Raw genomic sequence first — 23,916 nt, 5'->3', positions numbered from 1 at the left:
CTGTAATTTTTACTGTCATTATCCGTAATGATTACAGACATGGCGCGTTCGGACGATGAGACTGATATTCTAAAAGAGACATCTGTAAATCAGTGGATAATTGTTTTGTGCATCACAACCCCTGGGAAATGATTCATTTCATTATCAAGATTTGATCCATTCAGTCCAATAACATTTCAAAAGTCTAGAAGAGCCACACAGTTAAATAATTTGATCCTGATTTAAGTTAGTGAGGTGCCATACTGAAATTTACTGCTCAGGTGTCATTGGGTCTCAGGTAATTTCATGCTGTAAAGACTGAGCTGCTTTTGGCTCCATGGGCCACTGTCCAACTTTCTTGGCAATGAACAGGGGCCTACTTTCAAAACTGTATCCAGTTCCTTTTACAAATCCGTGGCTAGAGGACATTCTGCGCCATGGTGGCCCACTGAATGCAGCTGGTGTCCTTTCAGATTTTTGCCCCTGACCCTCACAGCCTGAGTCCACCACCGGTAGATCAATTCCAGTCACAATTTAAGTGCTAAACTTTACTTATCTTTTTAAAACGCATTGCTTTGCCAAACAAACTCCACAATATTTTCCACACATTTCATCTATATTGTTAATCTACGTGGAGAGCTGAACAACAAAGGTGTGCTCGTTTTATTTGACAGCGTTGCTCAATGGCGGTGCTTCTCTAAATCGGACTATTACCGTAACGTAGAACTCCGCTCCCCTCGGGTGACGCCTGGACAAAATTGAATACACTGATATCCCTCCGCGAATAAATTTTATGAATATTATTTTCTTAAAGGAATTTTGTGTTGTTCATTTTTGTTTAAATTGCGTGCACAAATCACAACTGTGTAATAAAAAAGGACATATTAGACCCTGTAATTTTGAAATAAAGATTTTTAGATTTAGAGGGCGGAGCGGAAGGCACTACTTCTCACGGTCCAACCTCTTCCGGTCCTCTTTCCAGCTTCCCGTGCAACATGGTGAGTGTGCCTTCATGGCGGCCGTGTGGCAAAAACAGAATTTAATGTCATTATAATCGTTTAATCACCCCAAATCACCTCGTATTGGGTATTTTAATCATATAGCCAAATCACAGTGTGAGAAATATTCCTTAGGTGTCACTTAAATTTATTAAAAAATAAGTCTGGGCCTAATGCTAGCTGTTAGCAGGCTAACCGTTTTGTGCATGTGTTCCAGTAAGCTAGCGAGAGATGATGGCCTTGAAAATATGCTGAGAAACACAGCGAAGACAAAGGATTCAAAATGTAGAATTTCTCACGATGATATATATTAATGTGTCAGCTTAAGACTACGGGGCCACTTAGAACTAGTCACCGTAATTGTGTTGTAATGGAAGCCGGTTCGAGACACCGCAGCCATCACATGTATGTAGTGATCTGATGTTACTGTTTTAAAATAAGTTACCGATATACAGACATTAGTTAATGGATTAAGGTCATTCTACGAAATACTGATTAAACCCACCCTAAATGATTATTACTTTTGTTTGAATGGTAAACTTGATGACTAAATGTAGAGGGTTGTGTTTTGACTTCCTGTCATTTTCTTTCTTAACCTGTTGAAGCTGTGGTACTATCTTTTTAAAAGCTTGTGGGAATTAAAGTATTAGTAGATTAAATTAACTGTGCAACATTTAGGTGATTTTCTGTGCCCAGTGTTAATTCAGTTAAAAACACAGTATGGGGCACAGACTTGGATATAAGATGGCACTGTTATTATTAATTTTTGAGGCGACATGTTTCTCAAAAGTCCTTTTTAAATGTATTAAAAGAAGTTTAAGGTAGTAAATGCCAGTTTGTGATACTTGGTAGTTTTGAAATACTTGATGCTGCTGAGACTTTATGTACCAAAGAAGTATTGGTTTAGCTGTTGGGCTGTGATTTGTCTCCTTTCTAACTGTGGCATTTCTTTACAGACCAAGAAGAGAAGGAATAACGGTCGTGCCAAGAAGGGCCGTGGCCACGTGCAGCCCATCCGCTGCACCAACTGTGCCCGTTGTGTCCCTAAGGACAAGGCCATCAAGAAGTTTGTCATCAGGAACATAGTGGAGGCTGCGGCCGTGAGGGACATCACAGAGGCCAGTGTCTTTGACTGTGAGTGCATTTCTTTTTCAAGTTACATGTCATCGTTAGTTGTCTCTGAGTTACCGTGGTGGCTTGCCCTCATCTTAACGATTCTTCTGTTATGTTTACTCTGCAGCTTATGTTCTACCCAAGCTCTATGTGAAGCTGCACTACTGTGTGAGCTGCGCCATCCACAGTAAAGTGGTGAGGAACCGCTCCTGTGAGGCCAGGAAAGACCGCACCCCACCACCCAGGTTCAGGCCCGCTGTGAGTATCTTCCTCTACCACTTCTCACTCTGACATCTCTCCACTTGGTGCATGTATAGGTCCTGTTTGTGCATGTGTGTATTTTGGACCTGTGTGTAATTGACAATTGGGGATTAATAAAGTATATAAATAAAATTAAAACTGTAGATCTCACGGTGGATCATTTGATTGGTCATTACCAAAAAAGCGCAGGTGTAACTAATATGTAATGATGATTTTTGTTGCATTTATATTAGTCAGTAAACAGAATGTTGGTACTGGCACACCTGAATGCAACCATTAATATGATTTTGGTACATGTGTGACAGTGAGAAAGGTCTATATCAGATATCAATCTAAATTCTGTTCTTTTTTGCAGGCCGGTGCACCAAGAGCCCCTCCAAAGCCCATGTAAGGCAGATTTGATGATGCTGTACACCTGAAGAATAAAATCAAAAGTCTTTACAAAAACTTGATTGTGAAGCTCGTTATTCTCAACTCACCACTGGTTGTGTAGTTTAGGAAAGACAAGCCTGTCAAGTATTTTATTTGGAATAGACTTTCTTACAGTACAAAACTTACAGTAGTTTAAGATCAAATTACGCAAATGCATAATTACAATATGATACATTTCAAAAGGCTCTGCAGTTATTTAAAGCGATATCAGACCATTTACAGGATGGGAAGGTTAAAGAGTAAAACTGAAGGGAACAAATAGTGCAACAAGGAAAACATTTGAACACAAAATACCACAAAACTAGAGTTTCTTTTCTGAAGTACAGTCTTGAATTGGAGTAGATAAGTTTATTTGGTTGTCCTTATGTCTAAAACTGAAAAGTGGCGGGGGTGTAGGTTGAGGAGCAAACAGCATTGGTATCACATGCATCAGGTTTTGAAGCACATTACTGTCTAGTGTTGCGTGTATGAGTAAAAATCTACACCTGGAATTGAATGGGAAAGAGGGCTGAATATTTTCAGATAAAGTGACTTGTTCTTTGATTCAACTTAGGGATACAACTGTGCAGAGGGTTCATGTCATCTACCATTTTTGTACAATATGTCACACTTGAGGTCGACATAATGGCTAAAGGTTCAGGTCTCTAGTTCTTTGGGTCCTAGCAGTCTCCAATACCAAGTCCTTTTGTTGGTAAATCGGTTGTAAGAACAAATGTGGTTCTGGTTAGTCAGCGGTTACTGGAGGTTTTAGGTATGCTCTATAAACTTCTCAAAGATGGCCAAAATAATGTGGAACCTTTGTACTGTGTAGTACCTGCACCACATGATTAAGTGTTGACAAGCCAAGCTTTACACTTAATGTGATCATTTAAACTGCTGAGAGAAAACAAAAAGCAGAAAAGACCTCAAGCCAAAGGCACAATTGTAAAGTCTACACAGAAATCACACCTGGGCCTTTGTGTAAATGCAAGCTGTTTCCTACATCAGAAAATACACAGTGAAGTAAGATGTCATCAATTAGTCAGAGCATTATTTTCTTTTTGCTAATGCAAACTCAAATGACAATTTCAGTGATTTATAATGACAACTTTGGTGTCGAATCATTTAAAGACACTGTCAATGTTTTCTAGATTAGGTTGCAGGAAAGTACATCTCAGGATTCTGGGACACGTGTTTGATTTACTACAAACGTATGTCCCAACATGACCTAACAGTCTCTTTTCTTATATTAAGGCAAGATCATTTGATTATTAAATGAAATTACAACTTTGGAAGAGAAATATTTAACCATCTATTTCAGTTTGTTTCTGTACTGGTGAGCACCACAGTGCACTGTGTCTAAAAGTGACTCACTCTCTTTTAATCTCATCCAGCAGTGTGCACCAAAGCCTCTCTAACCATTTAAAACACAAGCAGCCCCACTTGAGAGCTTGTAACAATTCTTAACAAAAAAGCACATTTAAGGTAAACTTTTACAATATTTATTTTGAAAGGGAAACCCCAAATAATCTTTTATAAACGTCCTCTGCAAAAACTAAGTGGAGGTAACTCCTGGAAAAAGATACCATTTTAACATCTACAAGGTTTGTACTGACAGCAATGAAAACACAGAAATATTACCTTGCAGCTTCTTCCTAATCATACTGTATGTACAAATATATTCATTTACTTTCACTAATTTGTCATTTTGCCACTGTGATAGGGAAAAGTGCTTAACAGTAGGAAGTAGTGGTTCTTTGGTTCAGCCATGGGGGAACCATAATTTGGTACTATACAGAACCACACTTAGGGTGATCGCAAAATAAAAGGAAAGCCGAGTACTTTTTTTGATTCCTCTTCATAAAAACAATATTTCAGAGCTTCTGCGCATCTAGACCGCTCCTTAAAAATGTGACTTCAGCATATAACAGAACCAAGGAACCATTCACAACATTAAAAAGACCTTAAATCCATTTAAAGCCTTGAATGGTTCAGTCGTTTCTGTTCAGCTTGTAATGTGACATTTCTTTACGCTAAAAAAAAATCAATTCAAAATGCCAGTTATGATAAACAGAGATCATTTTGTTCAATAAATAATTTCTTCTGTACTACAACAACTTTAATGGGCTCAAGTCAGTTTATGGTTTTGACTGTTGTCAGTATTTTTCCAGCCTTTAAGATCACTGGATCTCACTTTACTTTTGTGGCTATTCATAAAGGAGTACACAGAGATAAATCTAATCTATTAATGTCCTGTTTATCAACACAAATCAGATATTGATTTTGTGCCCAATTCTGTAATCTAGACTTGCCTGCTTAACAGTACAACTTATTGTGCTTAAAGTCAAATATACGACTATCTATCTATAGTTTTACCATGTAAACAGATAAAGACAGATTCAAGAGATGATCGTGTTCTTTTAACTAACACACTGCTCTTGACATACGTTTAATTTCTGCGCCGTAAGACAGGATATATTATAGATCACAACCGACAAAACCCCATTTTGAAATAAACGTGAAAATTTTTTTTTAAATCAAATGTTTTTTGGATTTAACCTGTGAGGACGGTTGTAAACTGCCACTCCACACTGCACTTATTCACGTCATAGCAGCATGTGCCAAACGCCATGCACATTTAGTCTTTGATAAATTAGCAGAATTGGGTTCTTTGCCAACACGTCGATGAAAATCAACCCAACTTTTGTTGAGGAGGAGAACATAAATATTGTGCAAAGCTGTAAGCGAGACTTGTGTCTGGAAAACAACTTGAGCGAGTAAATTATTCTGATCTCTAACATCACCCACAATGATTCAAGATGCGACAGTTGGGAGCTCATGTCCTTCAGTCTGGTCAACAAGGTGCGATCAGGGTGAAGAAAGGCACAATACAATGAGATAAAAACAGAAAAACAAAATGTAAAGTATAAATAGATTAGTGTTGGTTTGCAGTTTGATGCAGGTATGAAAGGGAAAATGTTAAAGACTTGTAAAGACCCTAACCTCTTCATTAATCTCTAAAATCGTGGCAGTGATACTCGTACTCCGTTCCCAGTGAGAAAAACATTCTGTCGGTTTTTCTCACATTTTGAGAGAAATGTGCAGGTCGTTAATGTATTCCATAAAATAGTTTAATATAATCATAGTATTCTGGCAGGTATCAGTGCAACAAAAGCAGTCATAGAAAAGAAAAACAAATGTTTCATACGCCGCGCCACACAGCATTCACACAAAGGCCTTCATTTACCACCTTACTTAGTCAGTTTACTTCCATAAAAACAGTCTGTCACGTTCTCCCTCTTTCTCACACACACACACACACACACACACACACACACACACTCTCAGAACTGTCCACCCCACCCCTGTTAAAAACAAAAGTGCATTTCTAATTCACGGACAACCCCTCAAACACATCTATTCAGACGAGGACCTGGTTTTTGAGTTTGGTCTGCACTTCACTTCAAATTATAAAAACAATCTATTACACAATCAGCCCCGGGTAGGAAAAAAAACTTTGCGGAACATTTAGGGAATCATTTCATTTAGAACAAGGCGTTAAAATCTCTACAGATTCCATTGTAGGTGAGCCTATAAACTTCACATTAAGCTTTTATGTGTTGTCTCTGTTAAAGTGCACAAGAATGGACCATTTTCAGGTTATGGACAAGAGTCCGATTTCTCTACCGTAGTTTGTGCATCAGGTTTAAATGCTGTATTTTGGAGCAAGGCACATCTGCGGATGAAAAAGTGCATTGGCTCTTCATCTACTTTAGAATACATTGAATTAAAAGTGCATTTTAAATTGATTACTTATTCAAAGTGCATTAAAAATAACGAGGACCACTATTATAATTTTAGAAACACACATATGAGATTGCCATTCCTGCTGGTACACACTAACTGTACCAGAGAATGTTTGAAATAATCGCATCAGTTTCATGTCATCAGTGTCTCCTTCAGCTTGTGTGCAGACCAAACTCAGCCAGGTCCTTGTCTCAGTTTAGAAAATCTCTCTAGATGAAGCAGGTTGACCACCCTTTGTCCTCAGTCAAGGATGTGCTCCCCGCGGACGATGTGTGAAGAAAATTCATAGCGGTCCTGGCTGCGGTGGCCACAGATGTTACACTCAAAAGGCTGGCGAAAACCGTGGCAGCCCATGTGGATGGTAAACATGACATGGTCTAGGAAAAGCACACGGCAGTGCTCGCATCGGAAAGAGCGCACAGCTCTCCCCTCCCCGTCTACGACCCGAAACGCCTCCCGAGAGGTGGAGGAGGGTGCTGTGGGTGAGCTCGGAGTTGGAGCGAGGGCAGGAGGTGGGGGAGCTGAGTGGCCCCCGTCCTCTCTTTCCATCTCCCTGTCTTTGGCGTGGCTGGGACTGTGTCTGTCCCGACTCCTGTGGTGTGCGATGGGAGGAGGTGCCGGGTGGTGGCTGTTGGAGTGTTGAAGATGATGGCCGTTGTTACTGTGCAGGGTTTGAGGCGGAGCGGTACTGTTGCAAGGCTCATCTGGCATGCTCTCTGTGTCCGTAGAGTCCTGGCAACCGTTGCTAGGTGACGGTGCATGACTTCGACCCGCGGGCAGGTCTTCATGACCCTCCGCTGCCTCCCTTCCGCCTACACCGGCAGCTCCCAGCCCAGCTCCGGTCCCTGTGCAATCGAGCCTCGGGCCAAGAGCGACGGAGGTGTGAATAGAGCTGTGGATTGGCCTGAGTTCTGATAAGCATGAAGGGTGAGTGGTGGGAAGGTGTAGAGGCCTCAGTGTGTCTGAAACCCCTCCTCCTCCATTACCTGCTACACCTGCGTATTCTCCTCCCAGACCAGTAAAGTGTGGGGTTTCAAGGTCCCCTGCGTGCATCTCCCCATCTTTATCCAAACCAGCGCTGAGCTCATAAGGTGCATCTGCAAGGTTGAGGCGTATGTGCTTCTGTCCTGCAATGAAGAAACACAATCTTATGATACTGTCCTATGAGAGTCTGTGGAAGACGACAAAAAAACTGAAACTGCCCAGTTCGGTGAGAAACCTGCAAGTTTTTGGGATTCATTCTGGATGCCATAATTAGGTTGGAGGTCAGGACGATTTGTAAATTAAAATCAAGTTCCAATTTAATTTTAATTCAATTGCTCTTGTGTATAATAGGGTTTATTACAGTGAGGTTTATCATTGTTCACTTCATTATACTGTTTTTACCTCAGCCTGTTTTTGCTGCTATATCGACCACAGCTCTTCTGCCTCAGCTATGTGAAACTTCGATCAATAAACCTCAAAACAAAGCAGAGAAGACCCTGATTCATTCTGACATTTGGTTTAAATCTACAGCCAGTCACACAGCTTGGATACATAAAACTATGAAAACCTCTTTGTCACATTACTCGCACAAAAAGATCAGCACTATTGTATGTGGTTTCTGATTCAACCAATTTATGTGGCTTTCCATTTCCTCAACCTGTCCACACTGAGACCAAATGCTCACCTACAAATTTTTGAGGTGTGGATCTCTTGCGTTTGGTGATGCTGTTGGCCAGCCGATCGATAAATGCCATCTTGTCTGAGGAGGGTTGCAGTAGAGAGTCTGGTATAAACTCTAGCTCTCTCATCTCCTCTCCTGCAGAGTACAAACAAATTGTAATGTTATTTTGGGGGGGTTTCTTACTACTCAGACAGCATTTATCCCAAATGCTTACGTTGTATGCTGATTGTCAACGTTTGTATAGAAAAGGAACTAAATGATGTGTCCATTACCTTGTTAAGGAGGGAGACTCCATCTCTACACTAGATGCCACTACAGTCCCTTTGGAAATTGATATTTACGACACCATCTGGTGATTTTGGTTGCTGTCTTATCTGAGAAAATGTTGTATACGCTGGACATTTAACTGCACGAATGCCATAAAAGCGTACCTGGATTCTGTGCACTAGATGGCTGCTGTGACTCCAGACTCTGTAAGTAGCTGTGGCAGCGCTCACGGTGTTCCTCCAGGGTGCTCTGCTGCTTGTAACTACGGCCACAGTAACTGCACTTGTACGGCTTCCCAACGGTTGGAGAGGACACTGGGGACAGAGTGGGAGAATAGCATTATTATTGTCACTGTACAGCATCATAAGAAAAACAAAATCATTACTTATCCGGCTTGCATCTGTTCTACCTGCATGAGTGCGAAGGTGGCCAGTGAGTGCATCTCGTCTTCGACAGGCGTAGCTGCAGAAGGGGCATTTAAAGGGCTTTTCCCCTGAGTGCAGCTTGATGTGGCGGAGCAGATTACCCTTTTGAGTGAAGGAGGCGCCACACTGATTACACTGGAATGGACGCTCACCTGAGAAGAGATGATACCATCAACCCAACTTCTTTTATTACATCTACAGTGTCTGGTACATTAGTTCTCATGCAAGAATCATTCTTACAAACAGAGTTGTTCATGAGTGACCATGAATCTACATCTACAGGGGATAAAAATACCTGAAATTACACTGCCTTAATCTGAATGAATCTGAGTCTAAATGGGTCAGCGAAATTAACTAAAATAAAATACATCACTTAGACAAACCTAATGCAAAGTCAATATTCTGTTCCAACTTTTTTTTTCCTGCCATTGAGTCTTGATTAATGACCAGCTGGGTTTGAAAATACAGAGGTTCAACTCTGCTTAATTGAGAATATTTTTTCCAGTACTTGTACTAAGGCATACAATACAAAAAATGTCAGCAGAAAAAGATAATAAAAAAATTCCAAACCCCAAGACGTGTTCTGTATATAACCTATTCTCTTTCACAGGGATGACTGACGTAGTTATTGTCTCTAAAAGATAATTTACCTGATGTTTAAATGGAAGCTTAAACTTAGACAAGTTGACCAGTCATTAAGTAAAAACACCCAGAAAACCGTCAAAAATTGAGCACAATTTAATCTACAAGGTTAAATTACATCTGATAAAATATTGCATGTAAGAGCTTTTTGAAATTGTTCATCACTTGTAACCAAATCGTATTTGTTATGCCTCTGAAATGAGTGGCCCTTTGCACCGTGCATTATGAACATTGCACACTATCCTACAAAACATGACAACAACTCACTAAACAGAAGTTTACAAATTACTTCTATTGAACACAATATTCTTTCAGAAAATACATCTTTCAGCATTTTCACTGGGTGAACACAATCGTATAAAATAATCACATTAATAATAAGTTTAACCAGCTAGTGTTCCTGGTGCTGACTAGCGAGTGTAGCAACATTAAATCAACTATTTGACTAATCGCGCCCATCCCTATCTGAAATAAACAGATCAGTTACCTGTATGGCTGCGTTTGTGCACCATGAGAACATTAGGCCCGATGCAGATCATTCCACAGATGTCACACTTGAGTTTTCCATTTGGCAGTCTGGTGGCTCCAGCTTGCATGGTCTCAGGATTGGTGAGCTCCCTGTAGCCTCCGACAGCCTCAGATCCCTGCTCTGCACCTCCTTCCTCTACCCGCTCCCCTCGTTCATCCTCAGTACTGCGCCCTGGGTCTTCATCGCTGTACAGCTCCACTTTAATGGAGTTAGCTACAGAGGCATACAAGCAAATAGAAAGAAGGCCTTAATTTAAATATAATAGTAACAACTTAAAAATAAAAATCATTGTGTTTGCAGTAACTTAAAGGTAGGATCTGGAGGATTTTCAAACAAAACAAAATATAGACATATACAAATGAAATCCTACTTAATCATCACCTATGGGCTTCTACTCATGTGTGGTGGTGACTCTGTTTGCAGAGCTCCTGTCCTTTAACTGTATTTTGACGTTTTTGTGAGCTGGACCGCTTCTGGGCGGAGATTTCCCCAGCCAATGAGAGAGCGCAGGTGCCGTGCCCGAGCGTGCACCAGCACGAGCCTTGCCTGAACCTCTTCTGTGAAGCCTTCTTCCATACCTCTGGGCTCCATACACCCGGGAGAGTTGAGCCTGATAGGAGGGGCCAAATTTGAATGTGTGTTTACAAACAGCAACTGGAAAATCCTCCAGACCCTACCTTTAAAATGTTTTATTTTGTGTTTTTACTGGTTGAAATCACCAGGTCTGTTTATTTTAGAAGGAGGAGACCTCTGCGGATAATTTGGCTCCTGCTAAGAACCTCCTGAACAATGAACACTGAAAGAATTCTAACCTGGAGAAATTTCAGCTGGTTGCAATCTGCAATCCTCGCTGCTAGATGCCACTAAATCTTATGCTTCTTAGTCTGTCAACCAGGGTGTTGCTAATTTTAAGAGCAAGAGAAAACAGAGCGTGTACAGGCTCACGTCATTACTTATGTGATAAAAGTAGGGATGCCTCTTGAAGTAAAATTCCATCTGATATTATGAGATATCTTAAATGCGATCTGAAGAATAAAATAATCATACAAATGTTTGTACACCTTTGCGTAACCTCTGAAAACATTTGACTTATCACAGTAAGATGTATTATTATGCATTACTATATGTCCTGTTGTATTTTGGGAGCTTAAAAAAAGAAGAGGCTGGAATAATTAAGATTTTGCAATTTGATTAACCAATACATAGTCTATTTTGTGGGATTCACACTTATTTTGTCACTGACCACTGAGCGAGCGACTGGGAGAGGTCTCCTTGCTGTTTGGGGTGCTCACTGTCGGACCTCCAAGGGCCCCAGAAAACTCTCTTTCCATTGAGGAGTCTCCACTAGCTGCAACCACAGAGGACACAAAAACAAGATCTGTCACTTGAACCACACACCAACCACTGACAAAATGTATTTCTGTGAAAAGAAAAAGCTGAGTCCTACCTGATATGTAAGACCGGCCATTGCAGTCATCAACATCCATACTAGTTCAAGCTGAATACTGAAATGACAGTTGTGCAAGATGTTAAGATTAAAGTGAGTAATCCCTTTAACACATTCACTCAGGCACCAATTCACTCAAACATAACTTAACATTATATCAACTGTGTGTCCTGCAACCCATTACTACAACAATTACAGCAAATCATACAACAGTTACTGACATTAACATCACATTATGAAATTTAACTACCTGGTGCACAAAATATTGCGATTTCACACACTGTCAATGACTAGAATATAGAAAATTATACTAAAGGCAGGCGTGAATGGCAGCTAACAGCCGTCAACTTGGCGGTGCAATTAAAGTAAAGCCATGCATACATCAGCTGCAGCAATATGTAACTATAACATTAGCTCCTATGGCTTACAATAAATATGATAAAGATTAGCTGGTGTAGGTAAATGTATTGTAGCAGGAAAGGCAGCTAAATAAGCGCCAACTCTACCCTTAGCAGCCACAGATCAGCTGATTGACTCAGTCACCCATTACCCAGATTGACCCATGACAGCATTGATAAAGTAACTTCATGTTAAACTAATGTAACGTTAGGCTCCTCTGAGACAAATCAATCTGACATCCAGATCGTAGGAGAGAAACATAGCGTTTACTTTGCCGTTTACATAACGGTGGCGTTGAGGTAACCTAAGTTTACGGGTCGGCCTCGGTGGCTAACGTTAGCTTACTGCATGTGATGGAAATTACCGTTAGCCAAGTTAGCTGAACTCAACAGTGCAGCATTACAACAGTCTGCCATCCTCGGCAGCTTACTGAAAAGCATGGCGCAAAGTTACAGCTAAGTAATATGGGCGATGACGCAACGTAGACAACGCTGACTTGTAACATTAATTTGCCGACTGGCGCTAAATTAGACAATCAAGTGTCTACGACGTCTTGTTTATCGCTAGCATAACAAACCGACGTTAGCCTGAACTATCTTAGCTAGCTAGCCAATGTTTCCCAGACGGTTGCTATGGCACCCACCCCCTCCCAAATGCTATGGCTAGCCAGCTAGTGGTTAGCTAGCTAGCGTGTTCTCCCAGAAGCCTTAAAGCTGACATTTCCAACACGACACGGCGGAGGCAGTCGGCTGTGAGTGTGCTTTTAAAGTTGTCCGGTTCTCCCAGTAACCGCTGCATTACCTGTCCCTGTCAGGGCCGTTTCAGTGAGGTTATTCTGTATTTTCATCTGCCTGTTTATGACGGCAGCATCTCCCGGCAGCGCTTCCCTCCAGCTCCAAACAATTTCCGGTTAGATCCAAAATGTGGCTGCCTATCAACCGCAAGCAGTGAGTGTCCTTACATGAACCCCGAATCTGTCTGTATGAAAATCCACGACACAATTTAATTTATTCAGTACGTACACACACTGACGTCTAACAGATTGAGCGGTGAGCTGTGTTTTTGATTAAGATCGCACCACTATCTTTAAATATACAGACACATAGTCTCAATCTAAGGCTGCAGTAAACATCTATCTGCAGCTATAACGTTACACAGATTTGCTGGATCTGTTTTTGCCTCATTGCCTCTATACCCACCACTTTAAGCCTGTGCAGTATTCCAAGATTTATATTGCTTTTCTTAGCTTTGCTTTGTTGGTCTTTAATTTCATTGTATGTCTCTGTCTTACTTTATATAATCTCTCTTGACAGTATGTCTGCACTTGTTTCACTTGCTCTGTTGTGACCATATTGTATCTGATGATCCATATGCAGACAGCTTTAAACATTTTAATAACATTTTGTCCGAATGCTGCTTACTTCTGTTTACATCCCCAATATTTGGGCAGTGGGTGCTCAAAACTGTCTCCAAAGAGAAAAAACATGTTGCCCTTTTAGAACACATGCTGGGATCCAAGACGTGCCAAAAGAGTCTTTACAATTTATCACCCTCAACTATCCTATCTGGAGTGTTTGAATAACTGTGTCTGTGACTATGTTTTATTCTCAGTATACAAAGAGCTCATTCAAAAGTAGGGCTTGGTATCACTAACATTTTTGATACCAGTGCCAATACAGTGCTTCAGTTTTGATCCCAAATAAAGCATACCAAAATTATATATTTATTGATACCACAAGCAATGGAATAAAAGGTCTTTCAATAGAAACCCTTATGTAATGAATGAATTAAACTTTAGAAATGCACCAGTTTTATGTTGTTTAACCAAAGTCAACCATGCAAGGACTTTGCTTAAAATTTGCAGAATTATTTAAGTCTAGAAATATTTGATCAAAGGGTATGTCAGCAACACTTTTGGTACTCAACAGTATCAGTGCTCAGTGGTGTTTTGATCATGGATGGATTACTGAATGGACCAGCCCATCCATCCCAAAGGGACACAAAATTACTACAAGGAGACACAACATGACCAAAAAGAATAACATTTTCTCAAAGACACAAAACAACTACAAGGAAACACAAAGCCACCACAGAGGCTGAGAGGTGTTGGGGCCTTTTGCATATCTGTGCAGGCATTTTGATTGGTATTCAAAGACTATTGAGGCTTTATACCAAGCCAAGTCTGAAAATGTTTGTGCCAGCAGTGCAATGACTGGCACTGGAGTGAATAACCCTGTATGCTGGTGGGCCTTCAACAAAGACTTGGCATCACAAATTTTGGTACAATACAATAGTTAATGAATTTATTTTCGCTGTGGCCTGTGTTAGAAATAGCTCCATTGCAGTATTTGTCTATGTTCCAGGAGCCCATTAGATTGGGTTCACTGATTTAGGGTCAAATAGACAAGAGTCAGGGGTGAGACTCAGAGGATCAAGTGGAGTAGATGGGTGTGCATAAAGGCATTTAGTGTCTCAAGACAATACTCTTTAGTTCACAAACAAAAATTAGGTGAACATACTGACTATTTGAATGTGAGAATATCATTTGGGCATTGCCTTTAATTGACAGGACAGTTAAGTGTGAAAGAGGGAGAGAGAGAGAGGGAGGGACACGCAACAAAGGGCCACAGGCTGGAATTAAACCGGGGCCGCTGCTCAAGAATATTCTATTTTAACCAGTAAACTCCAAAGCAGTCACCAGATATGTGCCTAATATTAATATCATCTGAGACATTTTTGCAAGTGACAATCATTAAGATAGTTTTAATGAGAGAATTAGCACAGACAGTCTCTTCAATTGTAAAGTGAAATGTGGTCAATTTGAACATTGCTGTGGAGTTTTCATTCACTGATAGATTTTTATTATGACAGTATTTGGTTTACTTGATTTGACTGAAAAAAAAAAAAACATACCACAAGGTTCCAAGTCTGAAATTATTTCATTAGGGTATCTGATTGTAAACATATGTGACTGAAAACAAGACAGTGGGAGAGCTACAGAGGGGATAAAGACTGGAAGTTAACAGGTGATACATCTATTGTGAGGGGATAATGTTTCCCCCCATAATTAAAACTTAGGTAAACAGATAGCAAAGGCACCTCTTGGTTTTATGTTGGTGCCAGGATATTCAAACATGGTAGACCTATTATAGAAAACATAAGTTAGTAAGTCATTGCTTTTTGTGCTGAATTATGTGTATGAATAAGCATGCTGCTATTTTTTTCACTTTTATTATTAAACAAGATTTAGGATACATTTCTTTCATTACATGTTGACATGATAATAGAGCAATTTAGGTCAGGGTCCTCCCCAAACAGATATAGCTTCAGTATATTTGCCTATATCAATCATCTGAGGTAGATGGAAGGTCAGATAGGGACACCAAAATATAGCCTACAATAAACATTGAGCTATTTAATTTCTACACACTAATAGTATCATCCAGTCAGATGGGTTTTCCTGGAAATCTGTTCAGATGAGGTTGTGACTAAACATCTGTCTATGATCTTTATAATTAAAACCCCCCTTCATGTTTTAGTTTAGTTTAGTTTATTCGGATCCCCATTAGCTGTTACCGTAGGCAACAGCTACTCTTCCTGGGGTCCACACAAAATAAAAATACATACAATATAGCATAAAATAAAATGACAAGAAAATCATAATCCATACTTAAAATACAGATTAAGAAAATCCAAATTGTTTTTTTTTCCATGTTGTTTTTTATTGAAACAGTGGAAACAAACACTTGTTGATATGAAGGAATGTAGATTTTCAGCGGTGATTGTGGTCTGAAGGTCAGTCTGGAAAAGTCTAAAAAGGCTGGCTGTCAGAAACACGCTGGGACGCACAAAGAGTGACCTCTGCTGTACAAATTGTCCAGAAAGCACGTCCATGTCAGTTATGACGTATTCCCTGTTTTTACGACGGTGTGCTTACACAATGACAGTTTCCGTCAGCTTGACTTGCGAATCGTAACCGCGTTGAGCGAGCGTTTTCTCGTTTTCAATTTCAGCCGGAACGACAATTTCACCATTTAAAACTATCGATCGATATCGATTACAGCGCCAGATAAAGAAACAGACATTTTTTCGAGATAAGTACAAGTTGTACTTGCTGTACTTAAACTCTGAACTTCCAGCTCGAGGCCCAGCAGAGAGCTCGAGCGGCAGCTCCGAAAAGTTTGTTGTTGTCACGTGATGTGAGACGAATGTGGCGATAAAAGTTTGTTTCGATAGTAAAACTAGGTGGCGTACTACGTTATTAAAACCCAACGAACACCGTTTGCACCGAAATGCCTCAACCAAAACATCGAAAGATTGCTGTTATAGGTTACAGGTCTGTAGGTGAGTAAAGCGCACGAGCTCGTGCATAGCTAATGTTAGTTAGCTAGCATGCTAACAGGCTAACGTCCTGGCTTTGTCTTCCTCTTTAGTATATCCCACTAACACCAGTAACCCTAGATCGCCTGTGTTTATGTGTTTTTGTTCTACGTGTGTTTGGTGTCCAGTTGATTATTAAATCACAATAAAATTGACATTATCATATCGTGTAGCTACAGCCATCTGTTAGTAGTTGTAACGTGTTCTGTGAAAACAAAGTTAGCTCAGCCGGTAACATCCTGGTAGAGAGCCAGGGGAGTGTGTCGAAACTTTCAGTCTCGCATGCCTAACATAGCAAGTATGCAATGTCCACAATTTAAGGAAACCACCATGTAACCTTACTCGACCTTATACCAAGTCGTTTATATTTTAAAATGTCCTTGTGTGGCCGGTGCTGCGCCAAAATACGAGACCGATCAGGTTCTCTGAGCTGTATTGCTGTTTCAGACGTTATCATACTATCACATTATTTATTTTGATAGCAACCATTGTCAAAAACGGTGCCTTATTAGCATTTAGATATGGTCACAAACTGAACCCATAGATGCATAAAGGATCACAAATTGTGATAGCAGAATCTGTGTGTATCTGAAGAGCACTATCACTATGTGTTGATCCTTTCTGTGTCACCTGCATCAGGGGTCAGCAACCTTTACTATCAAAAGAGCAATTGTTGACCAAAATTAACTTCAAAAATCTGGAGCTGCAAAGTATATTTAAGCCCTATAATGGAGGTAACACAGCCCATGAAGTCTAAATTAACCTAGCAACATTACTAATAGGTCCAAATGAACATTCATTAATATGTGTCACCAGGTGGCTCCTCTGCAGTGGGCTGTTTATAATTATTTGGTACACACCAATCTGTCCACACACCTATAAATGATCTATTTTCCTCGGGGAATTTTACTTTTTTGGATATGAAATCCACAGCTAGACTTGCTAGGGAGACATAAGACGATCCACTACTGTTAAGGTTTGGTAAAATTCAGAGGTCAAAGTGTTAGGCTGTAGACCTATGATGCACTTTTTAGTTGATGAGGAACATTTTTTAAAGTCAGTGTATAGGCTACACATTTTTACAATTGCAGAATGTAATCATTTCTTTAGGCCAACACCAATGATAAATGAAAATTGAAATGCTAACAAAATAACCGTTTTTCATTTCCATATGATTTTTTTTTTTTTTTTTTTTTTTGTCAAAGCCACAGGGAGCCCCTGGAGAGGAGCTAAAGAACTGCATGTTGAATCTAAAACATCACAGATTTAAGTACACCAAAATCACAGCTATCAAAATTTGTGACCCTGTCTAAATACTACAGAGGCACCATCTTTAGTGATGGCTATCACAATAAAGTGTGTGACATCATGGCATAATAAAAATCTATCATGGCAATATAGCTGACATTTACGACCAGGCACATGATTTGGTGTATCACTTGTAACTGATCATGTAAAAATGTGTTGCAATATTGTACGTTTTCATGTAAGCCACTACACTGACCAAGTATTTGTGTTTGCGTGTGTTGTAATGTAGAGGATTGTTACGTTTTAATATTGAATTAAAATGGTAGTAAAACAACCATGTGTTGTTTCTCTGCCCTGCACAGGAAAGTCATCTCTTACAATACAGTTTGTGGAAGGACAGTTTGTCGACTCGTATGACCCCACCATTGAAAACAGTAAGTGTCGTTATTGTATTGTTCATATTGTATTGCAGCAAAGAAAGCCACAATGGATTTGGCTTAATGTAAGGAACTCTTTTGTTAACTAGTTCATCTCTCTCTCTCTCCAGCCTTTAACAAATTGGTCAATGTGAATGGCCAAGACTTCAATCTTCAGCTGGTTGATACAGCAGGACAAGTAAGTTGTTCAGCGACTACATCTGACGTATGCACTAAACTCTTGGTTTTAAACACCCTGATCTGTAAAATCCTTATATTTAACCTTAGGTTGAAATGTTTTTTGATACCAGTGTTAAGCAAGATGTGTAGAGACCCTTGAATTTCTAATTAAGTCAGCCATGTCTCAAGTCAGAGTTATCTACTTTGCCTCATTGTCCTGTATTACTTATCTGTAACTTATTATGACATGTACTCTGATGTCAGAGTGACAAGTCATCTGTTGTATTGAAAGGTATTCTAGATGCCATAGTTTTGTGTGTCTGACTGATAACGGTAATACCTTAGTGAGATAATAATATGTCCCCTCTGTCTGTAGGATGAGTACTCAATTTTTCAACAGTCCCTCTCACTGGACATCCATGGGTATGTCCTTGTCTATTCAGTGACTTCCAATAAAAGGTGAGTGGATGGTTCTGTGTTCATATGTCTATGAATATAAGGCATACACTATCAAAGGAGAACTACACCCATTTTCAAAATGCAGATGTTATTCCTATGGTCTTAGACAGTCCAAAAATATTAGTAAACATGAACAGCTCTCTCCAAAGTCTAAAAGCTACAGTGCTAAAACCCAAACGTGTGATGTCATCAAGTATGAAGTCTGGCTCTGCTCCAGAGACAATGAATTGTGAAAGATGTTACAGATGTCACTGAGAGCACCCAGGGGAATGTTCTGAGTATATGGGTACAATGTCTGGGTGAAAACTGAGAACACTAAAGTAGAATAAATGTCATTTGGGTACAAAGAAGAAAACAAACATTCTATGGAGCAGCTCCAGGCTTTATACTTGATGACATCACAGGTTAGAGACTTACTTCTCTGTGGCTGTATTCACAAAGCTTCCTAGTGCTAAGAGTTACTCCTAGTTAAAGTTAACTAGGTCCTTGTAAAGATGAAAGTTTTTCACAGAGCATCTCAGACCGTAAAAAGCTCCCAAGGTGAAAAACTGTTAGGAGCAGGGAGGAGGACTTTTAAGAGGCTTAAGAGTTTCCTAAACAGAGGAGAAAATGGCAGAAACACAAAGAGGTTGGAGAAATATTCTCCCAACGCGGTATGACAGTGGGTAAATGAAATGCTACAGATTAGATCGTGCAGGGATAATATTTGTGGTCGATCCAACGCAATAAAATGATCACAATACTAGGACAGAGAACTGGAAAAATGCAACAGTGCAGCAGTGATGACTTCAGTCTGTCTCAACCTTCCATCAGCAGAGTGATCACAGTAACAATGACAACACTTTCACAGTCAGCAGTTCATTTCATTTCCACTGGGTGTTCACACCTGGCAGGCTCGCAGAAGGGTGTGTCTGTGACAACCAATCACACCTGTTGAAAGAATGCATCATACCTAGCAACGGGGTCAACCACACCTCCTCACTAAGATTAAAGTTTCTGTCCCTGCCTTGCTCAGAGTTGCTCCAACAACTTTCCTAAATCACTCATAAGCTAGGACTCCTTACTAAAAGCTTTTAGGCAAAGACAGGAGCTTTCTAGGAGGGTTCTCAGAATGTTTGTGAATACAGCCCCTGGTCTCTGGCTTTAAGAGAGCGTAGCTCATGTTCATGACATAGTGGAGTTCGCAATTCAGCCAGTGTTCTCCTTAAAAAGTCTTAAAACACTATGTTAGGTAGACAACACCATATGTGTCTTACAGTTGATAATAGCATGTTTTTTCTTTATTGTCACATGTAATCGTAAAAGGTACAACTCCAGTGAAATGTAATCTGACCAGTAGCCTCAATTTGTGCATCAAGAGAGTGTGAATAGAATAGAAGTTGTAAAATTACATGTGTATGATTGATGTGTGTCTCTCTTCAGTTTTGAAGTTGTGCAGGCTCTACATGACAAGCTGCTAGACGTGGTTGGGAAGATGCAGTAAGTTGTAGTTGGATCCTTAAATTCAACACTTCCAAAATTGTCTTGTTTTTCAAGAGATTTTTTTTTAAAAAGCAGTTTTCATTTTTCTTTTCAGGGCTCCAACTGTTCTTGTAGGGAACAAAAAAGATCTCCACATGGAAAGGTAATCAAAATTATTGAGTGTCTTTAGAATATAAAGTATAGGCTTTTTGGTCTTAAAAAAAGACTCAGTATAATTCAACATGAACATGTAATGACAAGCGAGTAAAAGGATAAGTCTGGTCACATTGGGGTGTCGGTGGCTTAGTGGATAGAGCAGGCACCCCATGTACAAGGCTGTTGCCGCAGCGGCCCGGGTTCGAGTCCAGCTCGTGGCCCTTTGCTGTATGTCACTCTCCCTCTCTTTCCCCCTTTCACACTCACCTGTCCTGTCAGTTAAAGGCTAAAATGCCCAGAAAAATACCTTAAAAAAAAAAAAAAAGTCTGGTGACATTCTGTCTCTCTCTTTGTGTCAACAAATCCCATTAAAGAGCAAAACCAACAATGACCTGATCATATTAACGTGCATTGTCTGTGCAGCCTGACACAGTATAAAAGTTTCACCTCATGTCATTTTCCCAGGGTTATCAAACCAGAGGAGGGAAAGAAACTTGCTGATTCCTGGGGTGCTGCATTCATGGAGTCCTCAGCCAAGGAGAATGATGTAATGATAGATATCTCTTTGAATACCAACTCATGTGATGCAGTCTACGTATTAACTCTGACACAGATTCACACACTGATGACGATATTCTTGATATTTAGACTGCTGTGGAGGTTTTCAAGCGGATCATTTTGGAGATGGAGAAAGCTGATGGAAACGCACCACCCGAGGAGAAGAAGTGTGCTGTGATGTAAAAGTGTATCCAGGACATCAGTAAGCTCGTCTGCTGAAGACAGGAGGCACAACTTCACCAGCTTGCCAATAGTGACCTCACCGACACCAAGACACTGCAGTGGAACTCTTCTGCTCCATTGTGATACCTGATTGATTTACATAGCAAGGCAACTGCCCAGACAGTTGATAAACTATCCCACTAATTGTAACCACAGGGAGACGTTTCTAAAAAGCAAGATAAATCTTTGTTTTGACAAAGAAGCACAGTCGGTGAACACTTTGTTTAAATATTGAATTGTAATCTGTAGCTGGGCAAAATGTTGACTTTGAGTTCAACCAAATGCTCAGAAAACAAACAAAAAAAAATTACCAAACATATTGGTTCCAATTAATTGCATTAATTTTTTTTTTTTTTTTTTTTTTTGTGAATGTATTGCGGTAATAACTATTTGTGAATCTGATGTTTGAGACAACATTGGCCTCTGTCTCATTACTATTTGAGTAGTTGAGTTAATGTACAGTAAGGGCTGGTGAATAACCTTTTTAAAGACTGGTATAATTTCAGCAGGTCTTTTTTTTGACAGTGATGGAAAGTCACAGTTCACATTGCTTTAAATGTGGTGTTAAAATGTCAGTATCTCTCACAGATGGTGGATTTCCTCAAACACTCTGGAATGAGATTTCACATATGAAATCTTGCTGGTTTCACAGTTCTTCTCACTGTAATTTTTATCAACTCCTCTTCAGGTACCTCTCACCAATGAACTCATGAACTGCGTCTTCACGATGGAGGAATCTATTTGTATATCATAACTTACATCTTATGCTCCTCTGCTAAGCAGATTAGTTCTCTGCCATTGTTTCTACAGTTTAACTTCTCCTTATTGACTGTAATAAAGATGGTATCTTATGGACAACCCTCAGAGAAATTTAGCGTAGACTGGAATAGATCTTTGGTATTTACCAGTTATGGCCTTTTTATACAATATAACTAGAATCTTAGAAATTGGTTTGATACTATTGGTTATATTTTGAGTGGTGCAGGTTTGCTCTCCCTTCAGTATCCTAAGTAGAGTATATTCTTCTAAGTGCGTTGTAATTATGAACATTGTTGAGTTGCAATTTTTTAATTGTGTTTTAACACTGCGTAAGACTATTTAAGTGGCTGGAGGCTACAGAGTTAGTTCAGTAATCTTTGAGCTCATGGTTTTGATTTGATGGTGCATGCAGGCTTGATGGAAACAAGCCAGGCTGGCATGTAGTCCATTCAATTTACATTGTGGACTTGCATGATCGCTGTCTGATCACTGATCCTTAATAACTTTGTTTTCCTTAGATCATGTAGCCTTACAAAGACACGACACAATGTGGATTTCCCCCCATAATCCTCATGTTGTACCTGTAGTGGGTAATTGTAACTTTTTTATCAAGTGCTTTGCTGAGTAAGTAGTTGATTGACTGATGATGGTTGAACAGAAGCTGGTGATGCTGTGTCTTGTGCCTTACAGTTCCTCAAACTCCCTTATCTGCTTCCCTTAATGACTCAAGGTGCTCTTAAAGGTTTTTTTTCCCCTTCTGTTGACTTGATACTGTGGTGCAGGTGGCGGTGTGCACCTCAACACCAATTTCCCCTTGTGGGTCAATGTTAATTCAGAAAACTTGCTGTAAACAGTTTTGTATATAAATAAATCTGTTACTCATTTGATGCGTCATTGTGCTGATTTTGGCCGCATGATGTAGGTAGTTAAAAGTGGCACAAAGCAAGGTTGCTTATACAGTAAATGACAGCACAGTGCACAGCAGGAGCGCATTTGTTGATGTACTACAATAACGAGTTAGTTCATCACTGGGCTACACTGTAACTTCACTTCCACCCTTAATAAAAGCCTATTCACACTTTAACACCCAGTCCCTTCTACTAGCCTGGTGTAGCTATACATTTTGACAAGTAAAGGCCTGTTTTAATTAGATGCCTGGTCTGGTTGCCAAGCGGTTCATTTTTATGGAAGGTCTTTGGATTGTTGACTACCCACTTGAGCTCACATTAGGTAGCTGCTTAGAACACACATACAGATACAAATGTTTAAACATTTGTCAATATGGAGATACTGCACATAGTTCAGTTCATTTTACTGAAACCATGAGCACCAGAGATAACTGTAAGTCATTCAGATGTACTGATGAAATGATGAAAATAAAAGTGGTGACTCCCTATGTTAACTCTAAAGCTGTCATAAAGTCAGAATTTGTGTCTATTCCTTGAGTCCGTAAAGGTCAGCCGATCAAAAGTTATGAATATTGTTTTGGCAGGATAAAGTGTGTCAGCATGCTGGGTGCCGTGAAACAAGTGTTATAACTGTTGTTATTCAAAGCCTAGTTTTTGTACAAGTAATATTCATAAAAGCTGAAATAAACAATTTGATCATATTTCCCATCTTTGCTGAGCGACAGTTTTGTATGAAAGGAATTAAAGGCCTGTCCCATATAGACGCCTGTCCCAAATATAAGCCTGTTAACTTAAGTGATTTAAGCAAGTAATAGCCTGGGCTATTAATTTAAGTTTTACTGTATGTGGCCATACCAAGGCCATAGCCATGGAGTCAACACTGCGGGATCTGCCTACTACAACTGCTGTCTATATAAAGTACACATGCAGCGCGACATAAATGATTCACACTTTAATCAGACTATACATGGGCTATCTGACAAACATATTTAAGACATTACCAATACTCATGAGCTGTGTTCTACTGGGGTACAGCAATGTTACTTGGACAAACCACACACAGGACTGCAGTGCACTGTGCCACCTGCTGTAATGTTAATGACAATTTGTGAAGTTTATTTATAATCAGGATTACATGATTATTAGCAGTGCATTGTTGCCTGTCACGGAATAGTCTTTTCAATTTATATTTATTTATATTATAATATATATATTTTTAACAATA

At 39.8% G+C, this 23,916-nt stretch overlaps 3 protein-coding genes across 6 annotated transcripts; 2 read left to right on the top strand and 1 right to left on the bottom strand.

Moving 5' to 3' along the window:
* The first annotated feature begins 865 nt into the window (after window positions 1–865).
* Window positions 866–2,798, top strand: LOC117257171 (small ribosomal subunit protein eS26). Its single transcript, XM_033627136.2, has 4 exons — window positions 866–977; window positions 1,934–2,111; window positions 2,218–2,348; window positions 2,707–2,798. The coding sequence occupies exons 1-4, from the start codon at window positions 975–977 to the stop codon at window positions 2,740–2,742; spliced, it is 348 nt and encodes a 115-aa protein (XP_033483027.1). The 5' UTR covers window positions 866–974; the 3' UTR covers window positions 2,743–2,798.
* Window positions 2,799–2,841: 43 nt separating this feature from the next.
* Window positions 2,842–12,886, bottom strand: LOC117257170 (zinc finger protein Eos-like). 4 transcript variants are annotated; one of them, XM_033627128.2, is made up of 8 exons: window positions 12,746–12,885; window positions 11,546–11,603; window positions 11,342–11,446; window positions 10,057–10,311; window positions 8,912–9,079; window positions 8,667–8,816; window positions 8,239–8,370; window positions 2,842–7,696 (listed from the first exon to the last, which is right to left on the bottom strand). In XM_033627128.2, the coding sequence occupies exons 2-8, from the start codon at window positions 11,583–11,585 to the stop codon at window positions 6,810–6,812; spliced, it is 1,737 nt and encodes a 578-aa protein (XP_033483019.1). In that variant the 5' UTR covers window positions 11,586–11,603; window positions 12,746–12,885; the 3' UTR covers window positions 2,842–6,809. The 4 variants fall into 4 exon arrangements, with proteins under 4 accessions (XP_033483019.1, XP_033483020.1, XP_033483024.1 ...); XM_033627129.2 differs by lacking the exon at window positions 12,746–12,885 and adding an exon at window positions 12,052–12,576; XM_033627133.2 differs by lacking the exon at window positions 12,746–12,885 and adding an exon at window positions 12,309–12,576.
* Window positions 12,887–16,088: 3,202 nt separating this feature from the next.
* Window positions 16,089–22,420, top strand: rhebl1 (Ras homolog, mTORC1 binding like 1). Its single transcript, XM_033627733.2, has 8 exons — window positions 16,089–16,288; window positions 17,935–18,006; window positions 18,120–18,187; window positions 18,545–18,627; window positions 20,050–20,106; window positions 20,204–20,251; window positions 20,710–20,791; window positions 20,893–22,420. The coding sequence occupies exons 1-8, from the start codon at window positions 16,237–16,239 to the stop codon at window positions 20,983–20,985; spliced, it is 555 nt and encodes a 184-aa protein (XP_033483624.1). The 5' UTR covers window positions 16,089–16,236; the 3' UTR covers window positions 20,986–22,420.
* The last annotated feature ends 1,496 nt before the right edge of the window (window positions 22,421–23,916 follow it).

The sequence above is a fragment of the Epinephelus lanceolatus genome, chromosome 1 (assembly GCF_041903045.1).
Source record: "Epinephelus lanceolatus isolate andai-2023 chromosome 1, ASM4190304v1, whole genome shotgun sequence".
Classification (NCBI taxonomy): Eukaryota; Metazoa; Chordata; class Actinopteri; order Perciformes; family Serranidae; genus Epinephelus; species Epinephelus lanceolatus.
This window is presented reverse-complemented; position numbering and strand designations above follow the sequence as displayed.

Excerpts from the sequence above, each read along its gene's own strand:
- LOC117257171 (XM_033627136.2), top strand. Across the intron at positions 2,112-2,217 it reads AGAGGCCAGTGTCTTTGACT|CTTATGTTCTACCCAAGCTC; the intron begins GTGAGTGCATTT and ends TTTACTCTGCAG. Across the intron at positions 2,349-2,706 it reads CACCCAGGTTCAGGCCCGCT|GCCGGTGCACCAAGAGCCCC; the intron begins GTGAGTATCTTC and ends TCTTTTTTGCAG.
- LOC117257170 (XM_033627128.2), bottom strand. The coding sequence starts at position 11,585 with ATGGATGTTGATGACTGCAATGGCCGGTCTTACATATCAG. Across the intron at positions 9,080-10,056 it reads GCACAAACGCAGCCATACAG|GTGAGCGTCCATTCCAGTGT; the intron begins GTAACTGATCTG and ends ATCTCTTCTCAG. Across the intron at positions 8,817-8,911 it reads CCACCTTCGCACTCATGCAG|TGTCCTCTCCAACCGTTGGG; the intron begins GTAGAACAGATG and ends CTCTGTCCCCAG.
- rhebl1 (XM_033627733.2), top strand. The coding sequence starts at position 16,237 with ATGCCTCAACCAAAACATCGAAAGATTGCTGTTATAGGTTACAGGTCT. Across the intron at positions 18,007-18,119 it reads TGACCCCACCATTGAAAACA|CCTTTAACAAATTGGTCAAT; the intron begins GTAAGTGTCGTT and ends CTCTCTCTCCAG. Across the intron at positions 20,252-20,709 it reads AAAGATCTCCACATGGAAAG|GGTTATCAAACCAGAGGAGG; the intron begins GTAATCAAAATT and ends TCATTTTCCCAG.